Source organism: Arthroderma uncinatum (genome assembly GCF_011692745.1).
Source record: "Arthroderma uncinatum strain CBS 119779 chromosome Unknown scaffold3, whole genome shotgun sequence".
Lineage (NCBI taxonomy): Eukaryota > Fungi > Ascomycota > Eurotiomycetes > Onygenales > Arthrodermataceae > Arthroderma > Arthroderma uncinatum.
This window is the reverse complement of record NW_022983865.1, coordinates 1,452,303-1,469,890: the sequence shown is the minus strand read 5'-3', so window position 1 is coordinate 1,469,890 and position 17,588 is coordinate 1,452,303. Positions and strand designations below refer to the sequence as shown.

General features: G+C 48.5%; 3 protein-coding genes across 3 annotated transcripts; 2 read left to right on the top strand and 1 right to left on the bottom strand.

The window, feature by feature from the left end:
* Positions 1–149: 149 nt before the first annotated feature.
* GIQ15_04230 (Dna2p) lies at positions 150–7,544 on the top strand (the record flags this gene model as incomplete). Its single annotated transcript, XM_033551647.1, has 12 exons — positions 150–262; positions 330–528; positions 594–903; positions 958–1,261; positions 1,334–1,645; positions 1,703–1,774; positions 1,830–1,863; positions 2,447–3,879; positions 3,933–4,023; positions 4,104–4,601; positions 4,659–4,920; positions 4,975–7,544. The coding sequence occupies 12 exons, from the start codon at positions 150–152 to the stop codon at positions 7,542–7,544; spliced, it is 6,198 nt and encodes a 2,065-aa protein (XP_033405377.1).
* Positions 7,545–9,743: 2,199 nt separating this feature from the next.
* On the top strand, positions 9,744–10,968 carry GIQ15_04229 (THO complex subunit 3; the record flags this gene model as incomplete). The annotated part of the gene is made up of 3 exons (XM_033551646.1): positions 9,744–9,856; positions 9,947–10,259; positions 10,324–10,968. 3 exons carry the CDS (start codon positions 9,744–9,746, stop codon positions 10,966–10,968), a joined length of 1,071 nt encoding a protein of 356 aa, XP_033405376.1.
* An 843-nt stretch (positions 10,969–11,811) lies between these two features.
* GIQ15_04228 (C6 transcription factor) lies at positions 11,812–16,714 on the bottom strand (the record flags this gene model as incomplete). The annotated part of the gene is made up of 8 exons (XM_033551645.1): positions 11,812–12,579; positions 12,648–12,929; positions 12,992–13,483; positions 13,553–14,072; positions 14,136–14,463; positions 14,534–15,022; positions 15,375–15,441; positions 15,500–16,714. The coding sequence occupies 8 exons, from the start codon at positions 16,712–16,714 to the stop codon at positions 11,812–11,814; spliced, it is 4,161 nt and encodes a 1,386-aa protein (XP_033405375.1).
* Positions 16,715–17,588: the final 874 nt, after the last annotated feature.

Sequence of the window (17,588 nt, the reverse complement as noted above, 5' to 3'; positions counted from 1 at the left end):
ACCTACTACAGAGCGGCAGAGTACGCGATGCAGGAAGATCAGCGCACGGAATAAACATATATCCAGCAGGCTCAGCCGTCTCTCTGCCGTTGGTTGGGGGGGAATCAAGAAGCTCTCCTCGAATACCAGCCTGAGGGAAGCAAGATACCATGGATATCGAAAAGGATTTGAAGCTCGAGGGCAATTCCACTGAGACTCATGCCTCGTCGCTGTCCGAATTGCCCCAATGGGACCCCAGCCAGGAGAAGAGTGCTCGCAGAAAGTAGGGACACCTTCACGGACGATGGCAAGATCCAAAGCATCGGCTGACATTCATTCTTCCCCTCAAGGATCGATATCGTCGTGTTGCCTCTGCTTTTTCTCGGCCTTCTTGTCTTCCAGCTAGACCGCATGAACATTGCGAGTGCATTGACTGGGGGCTTTGCCAGTGATATCAAAGTTTCACAGGCGACAATCAACCTAGGCAACCAGCTCATGTTCATGGGCATCGTGGCCTTTGAGATACCATGTAACATGGCCTTGCAACGAGTACGTAGTAACTCTCTTGCTCGGAAGGGGCTCCCTCTGATCCTAACATGGGGACTTTTCCACAGATTGGTCCTCGAGTGTGGATTTCGGCCCAGGTCTTTGTCTTTGGCCTGCTTGCCGTCATGCAGGTATTCATTCGGAATCGAGGAGCATTTTTGGCCCTTCGTTTGCTTCTAGGGTTTGCCGAGGCAGGGTATATTCCTGGGGCAGTCTACACCCTATCGGCATGGTATACGAGAAGAGAATTGGGCAAGAGAGTGGCCATTTTCTTCTTTGGGCTATTCGGTGGCAACGCCCTCAGCCCGATACTGGCGTCGGGCACTCTGATTCTCGATGGTCGATGCGGTATCCGAGGATGGAAGTGGCTTTTCTTAAGTATGTCCAGTTTATGAAACTCAATTCGGTCATTCCGCTAACACATCCTTGCAGTTGAGGGACTATTCACAATCTTCGTCTCACTGCTCCTGGCAATGTTCCTGCCTGGATCACCCTACATTACCAGGCCACTACTCAGCCCAGGTCTTATCAAGTTCTCCGACTCCGAGAAGGAGATTCTTCAAAGGCGACTTGAGAAGGAAAATGGCGGAAACAACGGCGCTTATGGCGCGTATATTCCGCTTAAAGTTGTCTTTCGTACTGTGTCTTACTACCGTCGCTGGCCGCACTTTGTTTCTACATTTGTTGTCTTTTCGACATGGAGTCCCCTGACTACTTACTCACCGTCCATCATCATGTAAGTCTAGCCGTTGACATCTCTCAATCACAACTTGAGGCGTGGATTTCGTGGTCAACTAACTTTTTATAGGTCGCTCGGCTTCGGCAGGACAGAATCAAACGCCCTGGCAGCAGTCGGCGCATCCCTATCACTTGTCGTGGTGTTATTTTTCGCCTACATGAGTGACCGGATCAACCGCCGAGGTGCTACTGTGATCGTTGCTCACGTCTGCTACCTCATTACCCTAGTAGTGGCTCTCACGGTCCAGCCCCATGTCGGCAAATGGTCTCGCTGGGGGCTTTGGACTGCTGTGAACAGTTTCGCAGTGGGATATCACCCGATCCAGAACTTCTGGGTTCAGATCAACTGTCGAGATCAGGCAGAGCGAAGTATCAGCATCGCGTAAGTTTCATTTTTGTTCTTCTGTTTTGACCTCGACCAGAGCTGATCGGACTGCAGCATGTGGGTTATGTCTGCAATAAGCGGTTTAATGGTTGGGACGCAGTATTACACAGCGAAGGACAAACCATTGTAAGTTGAATTTATCCCCCCAAAGTTTGCAAGACGGGCTTCTAACAGTGTCCAGTTATTCGGCCGGCCTGCGTACTATGATCATCATGGTATGTGTAGGAATTGTGAGCGCTTATGCGCAGATTGTGGTTTACATCGTTCACAATAAGCACGTTGCTCAAGGCAAACATAAGTCCAAGGACGGATTGGCACCCATGGTTCATCTCCTTTGATTGCACCGGACTTGCATATATACAATATATAGATGGGAATGCCGAAGTAACGCTAGACGGTACTTCATCCAAAATTAAAAGACTGATCGATGTTGATGACTTGTTTGGCCGCTTTGTAACCCGTATTAAGAGCATCATTTGTGGTATCTTATAGCAAGATCTTCAAGGGCTAGATATTGTTTGGACTCTCTGTGACGAGCCATCTGGCATGAGAAAAGAGAAAGTATTTCATAAAGAGAGAGAGGAAAAGGAATAACAAAAGAAAGAGAAGAAGTCTGAGTTTCCTAAAGGGGAAGTCACGGGCCGAGGATAAGTAACACGTGACCAACGCGATTTGACGCGTCGCGCTTTTTGCACTGAAAACAATTAAACGAGAAGACGAAAAGGTTTTGGAGCATCAACAGCATTCGACATTCTTTTACTCCGTGTAGGAGCATTATAACACTCGCTTGGAATGCAGGATCCCTTCGTATGTTCCAATTCGAGGGCCAAGTTAGATGCCTTCCGATACGCGGCATCTAACGACAACGCTGGCCACGAAATGGACGCTTCGAGTAAGGAAACCCAGCAGCAGCCCTTGACCACAGACGACGAACCGGAACGTCCTACTCAAGAGGCAGACACGGGAATTCGACCTACGGGGCCATGTCCAGAAACTCCCGCGCACAAGATACCGCTGGCCGACCTTATAAGCAACACGGAGGATGCATTCAACAATGCGCCTGGGAAGACCATGACGCCGGACGACCATGTCTTTTGGGACCATGGAGGGTCTTTTTCACGCAGCAGGATGACACCCACGAATTCCAGGAGAAAGAAACGTAACCGGAGCCTCTCGCCCGCGAGCTCGCCATCTCACATCACCAAGAACGGCTCATTCACGACCCTGACTGCAGAAAGGATGATGAAAACCCCCCAACACGACGTGGGGGCGGACTTGTGGACCAAATATGTTAGTAGAGGGGATGGGCTGCCAGAAAGTGATGTGCCAAAGCTACGGTTATCACAACTTGTGCCATCTTCACCCCGCACGCCTGCATTTACAGGTAGCGCAAAGAGGAACTCGTCGAGTCTACGGAGAGCAAACAGCTGCGCTATAGACTGGCCCAAGTCTGCTACCAAGGGGAGACGGTCTGGCGATGATTCTGGCTCATACAAGCTTCGAGATGGCTTCTACCGCACTCGACCAAATACAGACTCGGGTGGGTTGAGCTCTTCGAAGATTGGCCTTCTGGTTGATCGAATACAAGAGACGTTCTTGAAACACCCTACCGAAGAAACCGCGCCTTCTAGTTCCTCACCACTCCCGGATAGATCAGATGGTTTCCAGGATGATTGCCCTTCATTACAGCCGTCCAAACGGATCAAATTGAGTGAGCCAATCGAAACTCCATCAAAACCCGCTACCACACGTCAAGGCCAGATAAAGATACCCCAACAACAACCAAAAACGGATCCTGAGTCGTCGGATTATGGCGACGATGACCAGGATGACGAATTCTTCGAGATCGCAGCTGCGTCTACAAATGAAGTATTCTCAACCACACAAAACTGCAACAACATACATTCTCACCCCAGTCTGCCTTCGGCTGACTTTTCTACTTTACGACCCGATAAAGACCATGATACCTTCTCACAGTTGGCTAAGGACATGAGTGATGATTCTGACGATTTCGATAATGATGATTATGATGGCATGGATGAGATAATAGCTTCATATAACATAAACAATACCACAACAACAAAAACAGCAGCAGCCAGGCCACCCGCCACCCCCCAGAAAGACCGCGTGTCGAATGCTCATGTTTCTGAGGATGATCTTGAAGGCTTTATGGAATTGGATGCATTTGATTCCCAGGCGGATGGCCTTGATGACAACGTTGGTCGCTCCCTGTATGAATAAATATATTTTTACTAGATGATATGCTAAACGTTTACAAGCCAAGTCAAACCCCACAAGCTATTAAGCGCTATCTTGTCATCGATATAGCGGAGAATACCTATACCAATATCAAGGGCCGTACTCAATGGGAGAAAGTATGCTTCTATTTTCTTATATCTCCTTCATTTCAAACCCTTTACTAGAAGCCACGGACCCAAGCTAACTCACTCGGTAGGTACTGGTCGTCCGCGAAGACAAGAAGAAGAAAACCCGCGCCATCACCCTACGCGACTCGTGGTTTGACTCTGCCGTCTCTAAGGATTCATATCTTCACCTAATAGGTAATTTCGACCGCAGCGGTCAATGCATCGTAGACGATTCTTCCAACTACGCCATTATTCTCGATCCAGACCACCTCATCTCCGCCACGACGGTGGCCGACTCATTCACATGCGCCCGCCGCTCAGTGCTACAGGACCGCGTTAAGGCTACTAGTGATGCTAATAAGCCGCAGGTCTACGGCCATATCCTACACGAGATCTTCCAGGAGGCAATGAAGGCGAATAAATGGAGTCTACCTTGGTTGAAGAGCCTGATTGATACCACATTGCCGAAGTACCTCGAGAGCCTGTTTGAAATCAACGTTAGTATCCAAGATGCTACAAGTTACCTCGAGACCAAGATGCACGCGCTGAGGGATTGGGCAAAATTATTTATCCACCCACGTCCAACTGTAAGCCCCCTAAACCTGCGTCCCCCTTTCCTCCAACCATCTAACATTACGCGCTAGGCTGGCTCAATGATGGATGATAGAAACGGTGCCGTTGCTAAAATATGCATTAACAAACTTCTTGAAGTTGAAGAGCACGTCTGGTCTCCGATGTATGGCCTAAAAGGCAATATCGATGCCACGGTTCAGATAGTTTTGGAGGAAGAAGGAGAGCAAAAAACTCTCACCGTCCCGTTGGAAGTCAAGACAGGAAAGAATAATACAAACCAGTCACATAGGGCGCAAACAGCATTATATTCATTACTGCTTTCCGACCGTTACGGTATACCAACCCCTCAAGTGAACCTGTCATTTACATGAGCTAACGTGAAGGTAGATATAAATGTGACCTTTGGAATATTATATTACTTGGAAATCTCAAAAGCTCTTCGCGTCCGCGCCGTACAGGGCGAAATCCGCCAAATGATCCAACAACGAAACCTACTTGCTGGCTACCTTCGACAGCGGTTCGAACTTCCGCCAATGCTCAAGGAATCCCGAATTTGCAGCCCATGTTATGCAAAGACTGCATGTTTCTTATACCACAAACTTGTGGACGACGGTACCGAGGAAACCAGCGGCGTAGGAAAGCTCTTTCAAGAAACCGCCGGCCATCTCACAGCACCTCATCAAACGTTCTTTAAGAAATGGGACGATCTATTAACATTAGAAGAGAAAGAAATGTCAAAGTTCCGACGTGAGCTATGGACTATGGTCAGCACTGAACGTGAGAGCGTGGGACGGTGTTTCAGCAATGTTGTCATTGAGAGCGGATCTGCATCTGAGAACTCTGACGGCCAAAGAATCAACCGCTTCCAGTATACATTTATCAAGCCTAAGGCAGGTTCGGGCTTTTCATTCACGGAGTCACAGATAAATGTCGGTGAGCCTATTGTTATTTCCGATGAACAGGGCCATTTTGCTCTCTCAAACGGGTATGTGATTCAAATCAGCCCTAGGAGAATCACGGTGGCCGTTGATAGACGGCTCCATAATGCTCGAAACAAGGAGCCTGGATTTAATGCTATCAACAATCAAGCTTTCCAGGGGATCATGGATATATCATCTGGAGGCAAAGCCGCTTCAAATACCACGGACTACGATACGGAGAACCCAATGCTCTACCGACTGGACAAGGATGAATTCAGCAGCGGTCTGGCCATTGTTAGAAACAACCTTATCTCCATGATGGCAAAGGATGTGTTTCGATCCACTCGGCTTCGGGAACTGATAGTTGAAGGTGCTGCGCCTGTATTCAAACCAGGCCCACCCATATCCCTCCTCCCAGAAGCCGTAGGGCCGAATCTAAACATGGACCAGAAAATGGCCATTGGGAAAGTTCTAAGTGCTAGTGACTATGCTCTAGTGCTTGGTATGCCAGGAACTGGAAAAACTACAACGATTGCCCAAATTATCCGTGCTTTAGTATCTCAGGGGAAAAGCGTCTTGCTCACCTCCTACACCCATACAGCCGTTGACAACATCCTACTCAAAATTCGGGATGATAAATTCAGAATTCTCCGCCTTGGGACACCATCAAAGATACATCCGGAAGTTAAACAGTTTGCCGATTTAGCAGCCACGCATAAGAACACAATTGAGGAGCTTGAGGATTCATATGGGAATTCAAATGTAGTGGCTACGACATGTCTAGGTATCAACCACCGGATTTTCAATACTCGGACTTTCGATTACTGCATCGTTGATGAAGCCTCGCAGATCACATTGCCTGTTTGCCTTGGGCCAATTCGCATGGCTAAAACATTTATCCTTGTGGGAGACCACTACCAGCTCCCACCTCTTGTCCAAAGCAAGCAAGCCATAGAGGGTGGCCTTGACCTTAGTTTGTTCAAATTACTCTGTGACATGCATCCGTCGTCAGTGGTCAATTTAGAGCATCAGTATCGCATGTGCGAAGAAATCATGCTCCTTTCTAATACCCTTATATACTCCAACCTTCTCAAGTGCGGAACACCGGCAATTTCAGCTCGCTCCCTTGTTATTCCAAACATAAATGGCCTAAAAAGGATACATCCAACCTCTCTGTCGACTTCCACCCAGTCTCTCTGTCTAGGTCCAAGTCACGGCCAATGCTGGCTTCGCGATCTCGTCGATCCCTGCGCAAAGGCCCGGTTTGTCAATACCGACTCCCTCTGCCCCCAGGCCCTAGACACCGCCAACGGCTCCCGAATCATCAACGAGGTTGAAGCTACCCTTTGCGCTCAGCTTGTTGAGGCATTCATCTCCGTCGGTATTCCAGCACAGGATATCGGCGTTGTTACGCTCTACCGAAGCCAACTTTCCCTTTTGAAACAGAAACTCCGTCGTCACGGATCTGATCTCGAAATGCATACGGCAGATCGCTTCCAGGGGCGCGACAAAGAGGTGATCATTATGAGTTGCGTGCGCAGCAACTCAGATCGAAACGTGGGTGACTTGCTGCGCGACTGGCGCCGAGTCAATGTTGCCTTTACCCGCGCCAGGACCAAAATGCTCATTGTCGGCAGTAAAGCTACTCTCAGCGAAGGAAACGAGCTGCTAGGGAAATTCACCAAACTCATGGACGAGCATCAGTGGCGCTACGATCTGCCACCTAGCGCCGTGAGCCAGCATAGTTTCGAAGAGCACGATTCCATGTTCACCCAGGCGTTGAGTGGCATGAGCCCCAAGATAGGCAGATTTGCAAATTCCCTTTCTTCTAGCCCTACGAAGAAGCAACAGAGCAGTCCTATTAAGAAACAGCCTCGACTCCCACTTAGCCCTGTGACGAACAAAGCAAATATCTTCCCCAATACCACCCGCACCATGAAGAAACCCCAGAAAGTCGGCGGGAAACCGCTTGACGGAGCAAAAATTATAAGAAAGAGGCCAGTCCTCACGGATGTTCTGAATGATATGCTTGGATGATGCGTGTACATCGCATTTCTCTCTATAGTACATTTTTATTTTTATCGTCTTGGATCTGTATTGGAGCCTATTGACTTTCCGTGGAACTCGCCATAGGCGTCTTGGGGCTATTTGTTGGAGCACAGAATTATGTCTACTCATCCTTAGTGTATCATATAGGTAGGATTCGTGAATTAGATAGGTCATTATAAGCATAAACGAATATTTTATTTGACAGCCTTTTTAGAGGATGTAAATAGCGCCTCCTATAATAATACATGCAGTATCGGGTCCATGTAAAGTGAGGTTGGTCCCTTATGCCTACAGGTTCAAAAGCTCGCAACATTACCACCAACATATTCCCAGCAAACGAACTGCCGTCGTGGTGACAGTTCTGTGCCTTCCGGGTCGCTTTCCTTCTCCAATTTTGAATCGATAATGGGCAAAGCTAGGACCGAGTAGCCGCCTTTTCCCTCCACCGCGTCCTTTCCCATCGCTGAGACAAGAAGCCCAAACCAATGGTGAGATGCTGCAGTCTGAGAGCCACATTTTCGCCTGAAACAACTAAGGGGTTAGAAATACAGTTAAATTGAAAATTAGGGGGGAAGGGAAACTTACAATATCAATATAAGCAAATCCATGACCCAGCGGGATGGTATCAAGCCTTTCCATGTGATTTTGACTAGGTCCGAAGACCTGCACTCATTTTTAAGAGGAACTTCATAACGACTAAGATACGGATCGATGGAGTCATCTGCCAAAATCCGTTCTGACCCCAGAGATGCCAGAGCTAGCCATTCTTGCAACTCCTCACACGAGTCACGTAGAGCGTCCCTGTCGGCTATCAGAAGCAACCCGTCTGAGCTGAAGGGCGGTGTGAGAACTTTCTCCATCACAGATTCAACTGGCGAGCAAGTGATAATCTGTGGATAGTATTTTTTAATAGGGGCATCTATGTTCCCTCGTTAGACCCAAAATCAATCATAATATGGGAAAGTAAAAGGGAAACAGATCATACCTTCGTCGTCAAGGCTGGAGGATTTAGATAAGTCACAGAACAGCCAGGTCACTGAACTGTTTAAAACATTCTTGAAAGCCCATACAATCCGTTCAAACCCCTTCTTACCATGTAACATGGAAGGAGGGCGAAGGTTTATTTCTACCACTTCATTTTAAAAGTTCAGTTAGTACGGATAGGCTTGCTCCTCGGTAAGAAACTCACTATATCTTGACTTAACGTGCTTTCTGCCTCCTGCTTGAATAGATTTCCCAACGAGGCCTGCACTTTCATATGTAGCTTTGTCTAGTTCCAGCGTAAGAACCCCTATATATTTCCAGAATCTATTAACACTTGATAGCCTTGAAAAAGGGCAAGATTTTGGCTGACCATCTTTGAGAGTATAGACGTTGTCTACACCTCGTCTTCCCTCTGATATCATGAGTACGTTCCCTAAGAAGACATATTAGCATTTTCTCGCTTAAATAAGACTGAGATATAATACCGACCAATCTTTATATACTTGGTGAAAAATTCTCCTTCGAGTAGAGCTGATAGAGGAAAGATAACCCGCGCATACTGATGCGGCTCAATCGCCTCTGAAATTGAGCTCCAGGCTGTCTGGTGAATTTCTTGTGGAATGATCAACTCTAGCTATCTATTGTGTAAGCTGATGTCACATCCAGCAGATCAGTCTATGTGTATTGGGTGAATATTTGTATATACCTTGTGGTTAAATGCGTGGGCCAGTATAGCAGAGAATGGAGCTTTCTTCTGCGGCGGCTGCGTAGGATCGATGAACGGAGGCAAAGTTCCAACAGAAATGAAACATTTCTCTTGATCCATTGACGGATCTTCGAAGTCGAACATGATGCTTGAAAGCTCGTTGCTCGTTGTTCTTCTATAAAAGACAGGATATCACTTGGTATCGAGGATATGTATAAATTTGGAGACGTCAGATCAACGACAATGAAAGACCTCCGCCATTCTCTAAGCAGATGCTGCTAGATATCTTAGAATCTGGTTAATATCTCTGTCCACTGTCCCTTTATTGTTCTTCCGTTGCTAAATATTTCTTGACTTCGTTGACATCACGAAATCTAATCTCCAACCGCCAAGCCGCCCGTTTTCTCCGCCAGAAAAGCACCAAGAAGACGAAGAAGAACAACTATCCCACCAGGCGCTTCTATCGAGCGGCAAGGGCTGATCTAGAAGCTCTTATCATGCCGCCTGCTTCTTCCCACCTTGTGCCTAAAGATCGATTTGCTCAATTGTTCGGCGGCTTGCGGACGCAGAGCTATCCAGACCCCAGCGCGCGAGGCCCAGGATCCCATAGGTATGAAGATACATCGCAATAAGATACTCCTCTACAATGATATAGGTTCCGATTATCTAGCTAGATGCGATGCTAACTACTGCTATATAGTATCCGCACACTAGCATGGAACCCAACAGGGACCTTGATCGCAACCGGATCCGTTGATCGAACGCTTCGCATCTGGAACCCCGAACGACCTGATGTGAGGTACTCGACCGAATTGCGCGGCCATTCCTCTGGGATTGAGCAGGTAGCATTCAACCCAGTTAAGGAATCGGAGCTCGCCAGTTGCTCGAAAGATGGAACGGTTCGTTTCTGGGATGTGCGCGCAAAGAACTGCGTTGGCCGGGTCGATGTGGGAGGGGAGGCCTTTACTCTTGCATGGTCCCCGGATGGAACTGTCCTGCTGGCTGGACGAATGGTAATGCTCTTCTGTTGCTTATGTTCTCTTAGACAGGCGGTACTGACCTGTTTCTCCATGTTAGGACGACACGTTAGTTCCTATATCTGTTGAATCACTCGCCAGTCCAACCAGCACCGCTCCCAATGCACCAAAAGCGCCATCAACTTATAAGGCAATGCCATACCATAAGCAACCCGTTCGTACCAACGGGATTGCGTTTTCACACTCTTTCGATGCTGATCTTTTCCTTACCACTGGCGACGGAACCGTCAAAATCGAATCATATCCATCGTTCACGCCTCTCCATACGCTTAATGCCCACACTGCAGCTTGTCTTTGCGTTTCACTTGCTCCTACCGCGAGATACCTAGCCATCGGCGGAGGAGACTCCTTAATTTCCCTTTGGGATACGACAAACTGGGTGTGCCAGCGCACTGTCTCGAGCAGTGGCGGCGGAGCTGTGCGTGGTGTCAGCTGGAGTTGGGACGGCCGATTCCTTGTTAGCGCCTGTGATGAAGTTGACTGCGGAGGTACTGGCCTGGAAATCTTCCACGCTGAGACCGGGGATAGCGTTTACACTATTCCTACCGGAAATTCCAACGTTGGTGTCCCTGCAGTAGCCTGGCACCCGTCCCGGTACTGTCTTGCGTATTCCCTTTATGCGGAGGGCATTGGAAGTGGTAACAACGGATTACGTATTGTGGGTGGTGGTGCAGGCGATTTTTGAAGGCCCTTGACGAAGCGGATATGGACCAGCAGCTTCTACGCCGACGGTAATTAAGTATGGCTCTACAGTGGCCTGATGACTACCCAACTCGCGCCTTTAAATCGGCCATTGTGGGCTGAAGACCCTCGCGTTAGAAATTGACGCCGAAACAACCGATGAAATAGCCAAACATTGGACAAGCAACTAAAGCCAAGCCAGTAGACCTTCCTTCGCCGATATAGAACGTGCTTTAACGAGGATAAGAGTTGAAAGTGAGGTGGGGAAGAGTTGAATCGTTCATAGAGAAACGGATGATGCGCAGTGATCTCATCTATTGTTGTAACTATGATGTTGGCCTAGTTCTAAGATAATCGCTAGGATTTAATGCGTTAGTTTACGTATTTTCATTGTCTATCAACTAGGTATAAAGCGGACGGGAGTAATGATTTCCTCACCAACATATATATACACGTAAGAGGAGATAGGCGCATCCACATTATCCAATTCCCTAAAGCTCTGATGGAAAATCACCCAGCTCCATATCTAGACCTCCAAACCTAAGACACCTATCTGAAAGCATTGCGTGGTGAAAGTATCAAACAAAACAGGCCTAGAACTCGGCAGATATTCATCAGAGCGGTTAAATATGCATATGAACGTGAGAAAGGAGAGAGTGTCTAACACAAGCGAAGGTATGTTTCGTAGGAGGGGAGAGGCAAGAGGGAAGCCGAAAAATTGTTTGTAGATGGTGGACCGTTTGCGGGAAGAGTAGGGAGGGTTAATGTTGATTAAATCATGGTAGAGAAGACGGAAACGTTCAAAAGTGGTATATAGCAGTTAATAATTCAAGGGTTGGTAGATTGATTACCGATTCCATGCGCTGGAATTGAAAGCGTTAGGAGATTGTGCCCATGGAACCTCCTCAAGCGAGGATATTATTGCCTCCATGGTAGACGAAGATGGGGTAGGAGGTATTAAATCTGACTCGGTCTGCCTAGATGGCTGTTGCATAAAATCCCATCCATCTGGTAAGGTAAAGAGTTCTTGGTGCGGTAACTGAGACCCAGAAGAGGTGACTGGAAAGTCTCTTGAAAAGGGTAAAGTATTAGATTTATCGTGATTGCGTATATCAGCTCCAAAATTAGCGCCGGATTTGTTGGCTGTGTATGATATTGAAGACGGAAAATGTTGTGGTAGCGGCTGTTGGTTGTGTAGGCTTTGTTTAGGAGAAGGTTGATCTAGATGGGCTGGGGAGAATGAGCTGTTTGAGGACTTGTTTGTATTTGGGCTAGGGTTGTCGGAACAGGAAAGATGTCGTTCGCTTCCAGCACTAGTTCCGCCTGCTGAGACATCCATATCGAAATCCATGAATCTGAACTGGTCGTCTTGTGTGGGAGGCATCCTTAGATCAGGTATTGTTGCTGGCATATCTAGTCCATATGTTTGGGATTGTGGGTGATGAGGCTGTTTTGTAGATGGTTTCGGCCGGCTTGAATGAGGTCCGCCTTGTGGATCAGATGGTGAACTGTTCTCTGGAGATTCTGAAGACCCGTTCCGGACATGATCAGGTTTATCCAAACGGGCAATATCAATGATACCAATAGCACACTTTTCAAACTGGGAGCGAACGGCCTATAGGGTAAAGTTCGAGGTTAGCTCATGGGAAGTAAGCGGCAGAGCCCGGTGGAAGAAATACATACTCGAAGGGCACTTTTCCGTGCGTCATCCTCTGGGCTTCTTTGCATTGCGCTATAAGAGAACCTCGACACACCCTCCTCAGTAACCAGGCCGCTTCCCTCAAGATCGACGTCTAACTGTACAAGGAAAGATTCAGCTAGTGGGATGTTTCTCTTGAGGGCGTTCATAGCTGAAAGCAGGAACTGTAGGGACGACCGAATGGCTTGGTCTTGCGGTCTGGACTTGAGGTATTGAACAAAAACCCTGGCGGCAACATATAGACAGAATACAAGGAAGGGATTAAGCTATGTAAATTTACAGGTTAGTAATGCATAGGCTTCAATATTTTATCGTTTATTTGACTTACGGTTGTTAGGTCAACATGAGACACCAGTTTCATGATATTGGTTATTTGATCTGCAGCAATTATGCATCGCCGCTTACTCTCAGTAGAGATCGTGGCAGGCATATCGTGCTTCTCGGCTTTGTGGATTGCCGCTTGGTGAAGGCATATTGTCGAGGTGTGGATACACATATTGCAGAATATAATTTCGGGATCGTGAATCCCATCTGGTAGACGAAGGTGGTTGGGGAGGGAGAGCGATGTATGAAGTAGAATGTTGTCAAGAGCACGATGTCGTTTCCAGAATTCACCGTGTAGATCATGGTCCTTATCATTGGCAGTCACACGGTGAAGGTGATGGAGGTTTCGTCCGAACATGCACGCTAGCAATATAGTGGCGGCATATGGTGATAGGGACCCGGTTTCTTGACCAGATATAACCTCTGCGAGGGATGGGGTCGGTTGCTCCCTGCAGTTGACGAACGCCTCTTCGGTTGAAGGTAGGTTGGTCAAGATCTACAGAAACAAAAGGTAAGTATTTTGAAAGCGTAGAGAGATTAGGAATGATGAACAGGCAATACTCACATCTCTCTCGTCGACAATCATGGGCCAACCAGTACCGGCAGACGCATATCGATCTTGACAGAATGCTCCCCAAAACGTTCGTCTTCTCTCTTCGCGCTCTGTCCAGTCCCTGGCTGGTGGCAAGCATTGTTTAACATCCAGACCGTAACCGTCCTGCCTATTCAGACCCATCATCAAGCATAACCTCATTGCGGCACCTGTGCTCATCCACGCTCTTGGGAAAAACATCATCTTGAACTCATAGCATCCAACCAATAATAAGCATTGGGCATGGGCGACTGAAATTATGTTTTCACCTAGGCCTTTCATTTGGTCCAGCTCATAGTATTTGCGAGCTCGATTGTAGAAATGGATATGAACGTCCATGTATTTATCCGTGGCAGCAGCTGCATGGGCCCACATTGCGTACCGTAGACATACCGGAGGTCGCATTGAAGGTGCAAGATTCATTGCAGCGTAATATCGTGGTTTATGTATCATTGGAACTGTTCGGTGTATTTTCTGGAAATATATTTCATCCCTACAATTGGTGATTAGCCGGATAGTTCACTGACCACGCGCAGAAATGGATAGAGAGGTATACAGTTCATCTATCACCTCCTGGCTCGGCAGAGGCTCTTCTAGTCCCAGACCGATCATTTCCCATGAGAAGTCGGATGGAGGAGCGGTGTTAGATCCAGGGAAGACAGGTGGCGGCGGCAGGATATCCCCGATATCTCCAAACATATCCATGCCATCGAGAGATAGGTTTGGATCAGCTTCCACCGATTTTGGGATACCAGGAATGTTAGGTAGTCGGGACTGTGGTAGCGCTTGCGGTGCTGCATTATGACCATCAAACGATCTCGTCGGAGGAGACGCTCGACTGGTTTCAGCAGAGTCAACGCCCTTTAAGAGAGTCTCAACCTGGGCTATCAATTTGACAGATTAGCAAAGGGCTATATGCTCAAACTGATATCAGTATAGCAGCTGTTCACATACCCAGTCGTGCCTCCAGATGCTTGACATATCCTCTCTTCGGCCCGCTCTTCTTCCTCACTTCATTGTAAGCACACTCATGACCCAGTCTCGAACAGTTTCCACAGCTCGGTTTCGTCCCATCGCATCGAAGTTTTCTCTTCCTGCAGACTACGCATGCGATGCGCTTCGGTCTCGGTATATACCCTGGGTTCCCTTCCTGCGCACCCGGCGACTCAGCACGCCCGCCTGAGCCAGGGGCCGCGCCTGCAGTGGCCGCTGCACCGGTCTGCTCATTATTGCCCGGCATGGCTGCGTTGGACATGAGAGTAGTCCTCTCTCCTCCTCGGTGGCTAATTGAGCGGGGGGCGGGAGGCGGAGCGGAGTCGGAAAGCCACTTGGCTACAGCGGATGTGACGGAGGCTGGCGGGGGATTGCAGGGAGCGGAGATCAAGTAGACGCGACTGTCGCTTGTTGCCGAGCGCAGACGGAGAGTTGTGGCGGCATGAGGTGCTGGAGATGGCCGTTATCTGATCGATTTCATGTTCGCTTTTGAGGCTACGAAAAACTGCTGCCTGCGGTGTGGATATACGATCCTAGTCGAACTCTGAAGATATTCCGTTATGCTATTAATAATCAGCACCACAGAAATTATAGGGTAAATGATAGAAGAAGCAGAAGTAATAGTAATATCAGATTGTCTTTTAATAGAAGTACATTGAATAATATGGTACACGCTCCCCAAAGAACCGTTGCTAAAGGAGCTCTATCGTTCATCAAACTGCCCAGCATGCATAGGGAAAATCAGGAGTATCGTGTCATGTCGACGATCAGTTATATCCTCTACGGCGTTTTCCTTGGTTACGGACTCTGGGGGTAGTGACATCCCTGTTGATGTTCGCTTTAATTCTCGTCTTGTAACCGGATTTGGCCTATATTCAACATTAGCATTGCAGCGTGGGAAAGTAGAACACAAGTGATAAGACGTACCGGTAGACCCCAGGGACTCTTGGGATGGACACCACCCTTGGACTTTCCTCTACCACCTCCGTGAGGATGGTCCTTTGCGTTCATGGCAACACCACGAACGGTTGGACGGATGTTCAACCAACGCTTTCGACCGGCCTTACCGAGCTGAGCGTACTTCTTGTTGACGTTACTGGCAATTCCAATGGTGGCAGGGCAATCCTTGTGGATAAGTCGGACTTCACCACTCTGTAGACGGACGTTGACGTGTGTAGAGAGTTTCTGCAGTCTCTTCCATTCTACCTCCGTGAGGGGCGTTTCCTCGCTGACCTCCTCCTCGTGGCTGGCTTCTTCGGCTTCAGCTTCAGCTTCAGCTGCGGCTGCGGATGAGGCTTTAGTCTCAGCTTCCTTGGCCTCTCCACCCTCGACCACTTGTTCCTTCGATTCCTCCTTCGCAAGTTTGGGCTTGACTTCCTCCCACGGAGGTGGCGCTTTTCCAGGCTTCGATACCAAGATGCCGTATGTTCCGGCACCACGGCAGAGCTGGGCACCTTTCCCCTCATGCAGACCGATGTTGAAGATAAATGTGCCAACGGGGATCATGTTCAAGGGCAAGCAGTTCCCTCGCCGTACTGTTTTGGCCGCCAACACGCCGGGATCGATGGTATTACCCATACTCTCCCATAGCTCATCCGGAATACCTGGACGATAACTCTCGACGACATCTCCCGCTCTCATCCCCTCCGGTGCAAGAATATAGGTCAATTTCTTCGTAAACTTGGATTTCACAAGAGCAATATGCGCTGTCCGGCCGGGATCGTGCTCAACTCTCTCCACGACATGAGGACCAGGCTCGTTCCGGTGGAAGTCGACCATGCGTATTCTTCGCTTGTGACCACCTCCTCGGTGACGAACGGTGACTCGTCCAGTGCTGTTTCGCCCACCCTTTCCTTGACCCTTTTTCGGGAAGGTCAACTCCTGGAGCGGTCTTCCTTTCCACAAATGGTCATTTATCGGTCGCCGCAGATGTCTGAGACCTGGTGTACGCGGAGTATATGTTCGTAGTTTGATGGCTCCCTTCTCGCGGATTGGAGGTGGTGCGAGCGACAGGTCATCGAACATGGAGTCTGTTGCAGACTCTTGCTTCGGAGCAGAGGTGGTATACGGTCGGTAGGCAAGCGTTGCGAGGCATTTGCAGGACCGCTGGAGACCAGCAACCGGCACACGAGCCTGCAGCATGATGGAGTGTGTCTTCTTGCTCGCCGATCAGAAAGGAGGATGTTCGGGCTGTTCGAGGTTTCCTATTGTGCCATCAAGACGAGGAAACCGTTCAATTGCGTCTTTTCAATTGTGTATCCACAAAGCCGTAGACCTTCTGCCTGACAGTGCGGATGCGCAGCCCTGTTCGAGTCGACTGGCTTCGCTGGTCGTTGGAAGCTGTTCTTCGCTCTCCAGCTTTCGGCCTGGAAAAGTTTTGGCAAATTTCATAGTCACGTGATATCAACTTCTACAAATGCAAGATGCAGGCGATCAATGCAATTGAAGGAAGAAACCTGGACCAGAAGCAAACGACGGCAGCAACGGCAGCATCTACAGATCGGAAGCACGGAGTAGATATCAACGGGCAAGCACAGCGATCTTTCAGTTCCCTGATATGCCCTCTGCCTTACACGATGCGTTATACAGACGGATAACCGCAACGTTTCCCCATGATCCAGCCGCGCCGTACAACAGATGTAAGACAGCCTCTTACTCCAACTATATGCATGTTTATCATGCATTCAACGTATATTTGTGTCTATAAACATGGATATAGAGAAAAAGATGGTAAGGTCGCGTGGTATCGAGCGTATCGTGTCTGTAAGCGTAATACCAAAATGACAAGACGAAAAAGGCGGTTTCCCCGGCAACGGCCTTTGTTTGGGCGTCCTCGGCGCGGGTCTTGGCGCCGTCCCGTCACGCTGATACGCCAACATCGCGGGCGCCAGCTCAGGCACCGGGCCAAAACTGCGTATGGCGTCGGTATCGCGTATGGTATCGATACACGATCTTCCCGGCGAGAAAGAAAGAAAAATAACCATCGATTCTTCCCACTTCCTCTTCTTTATATCAA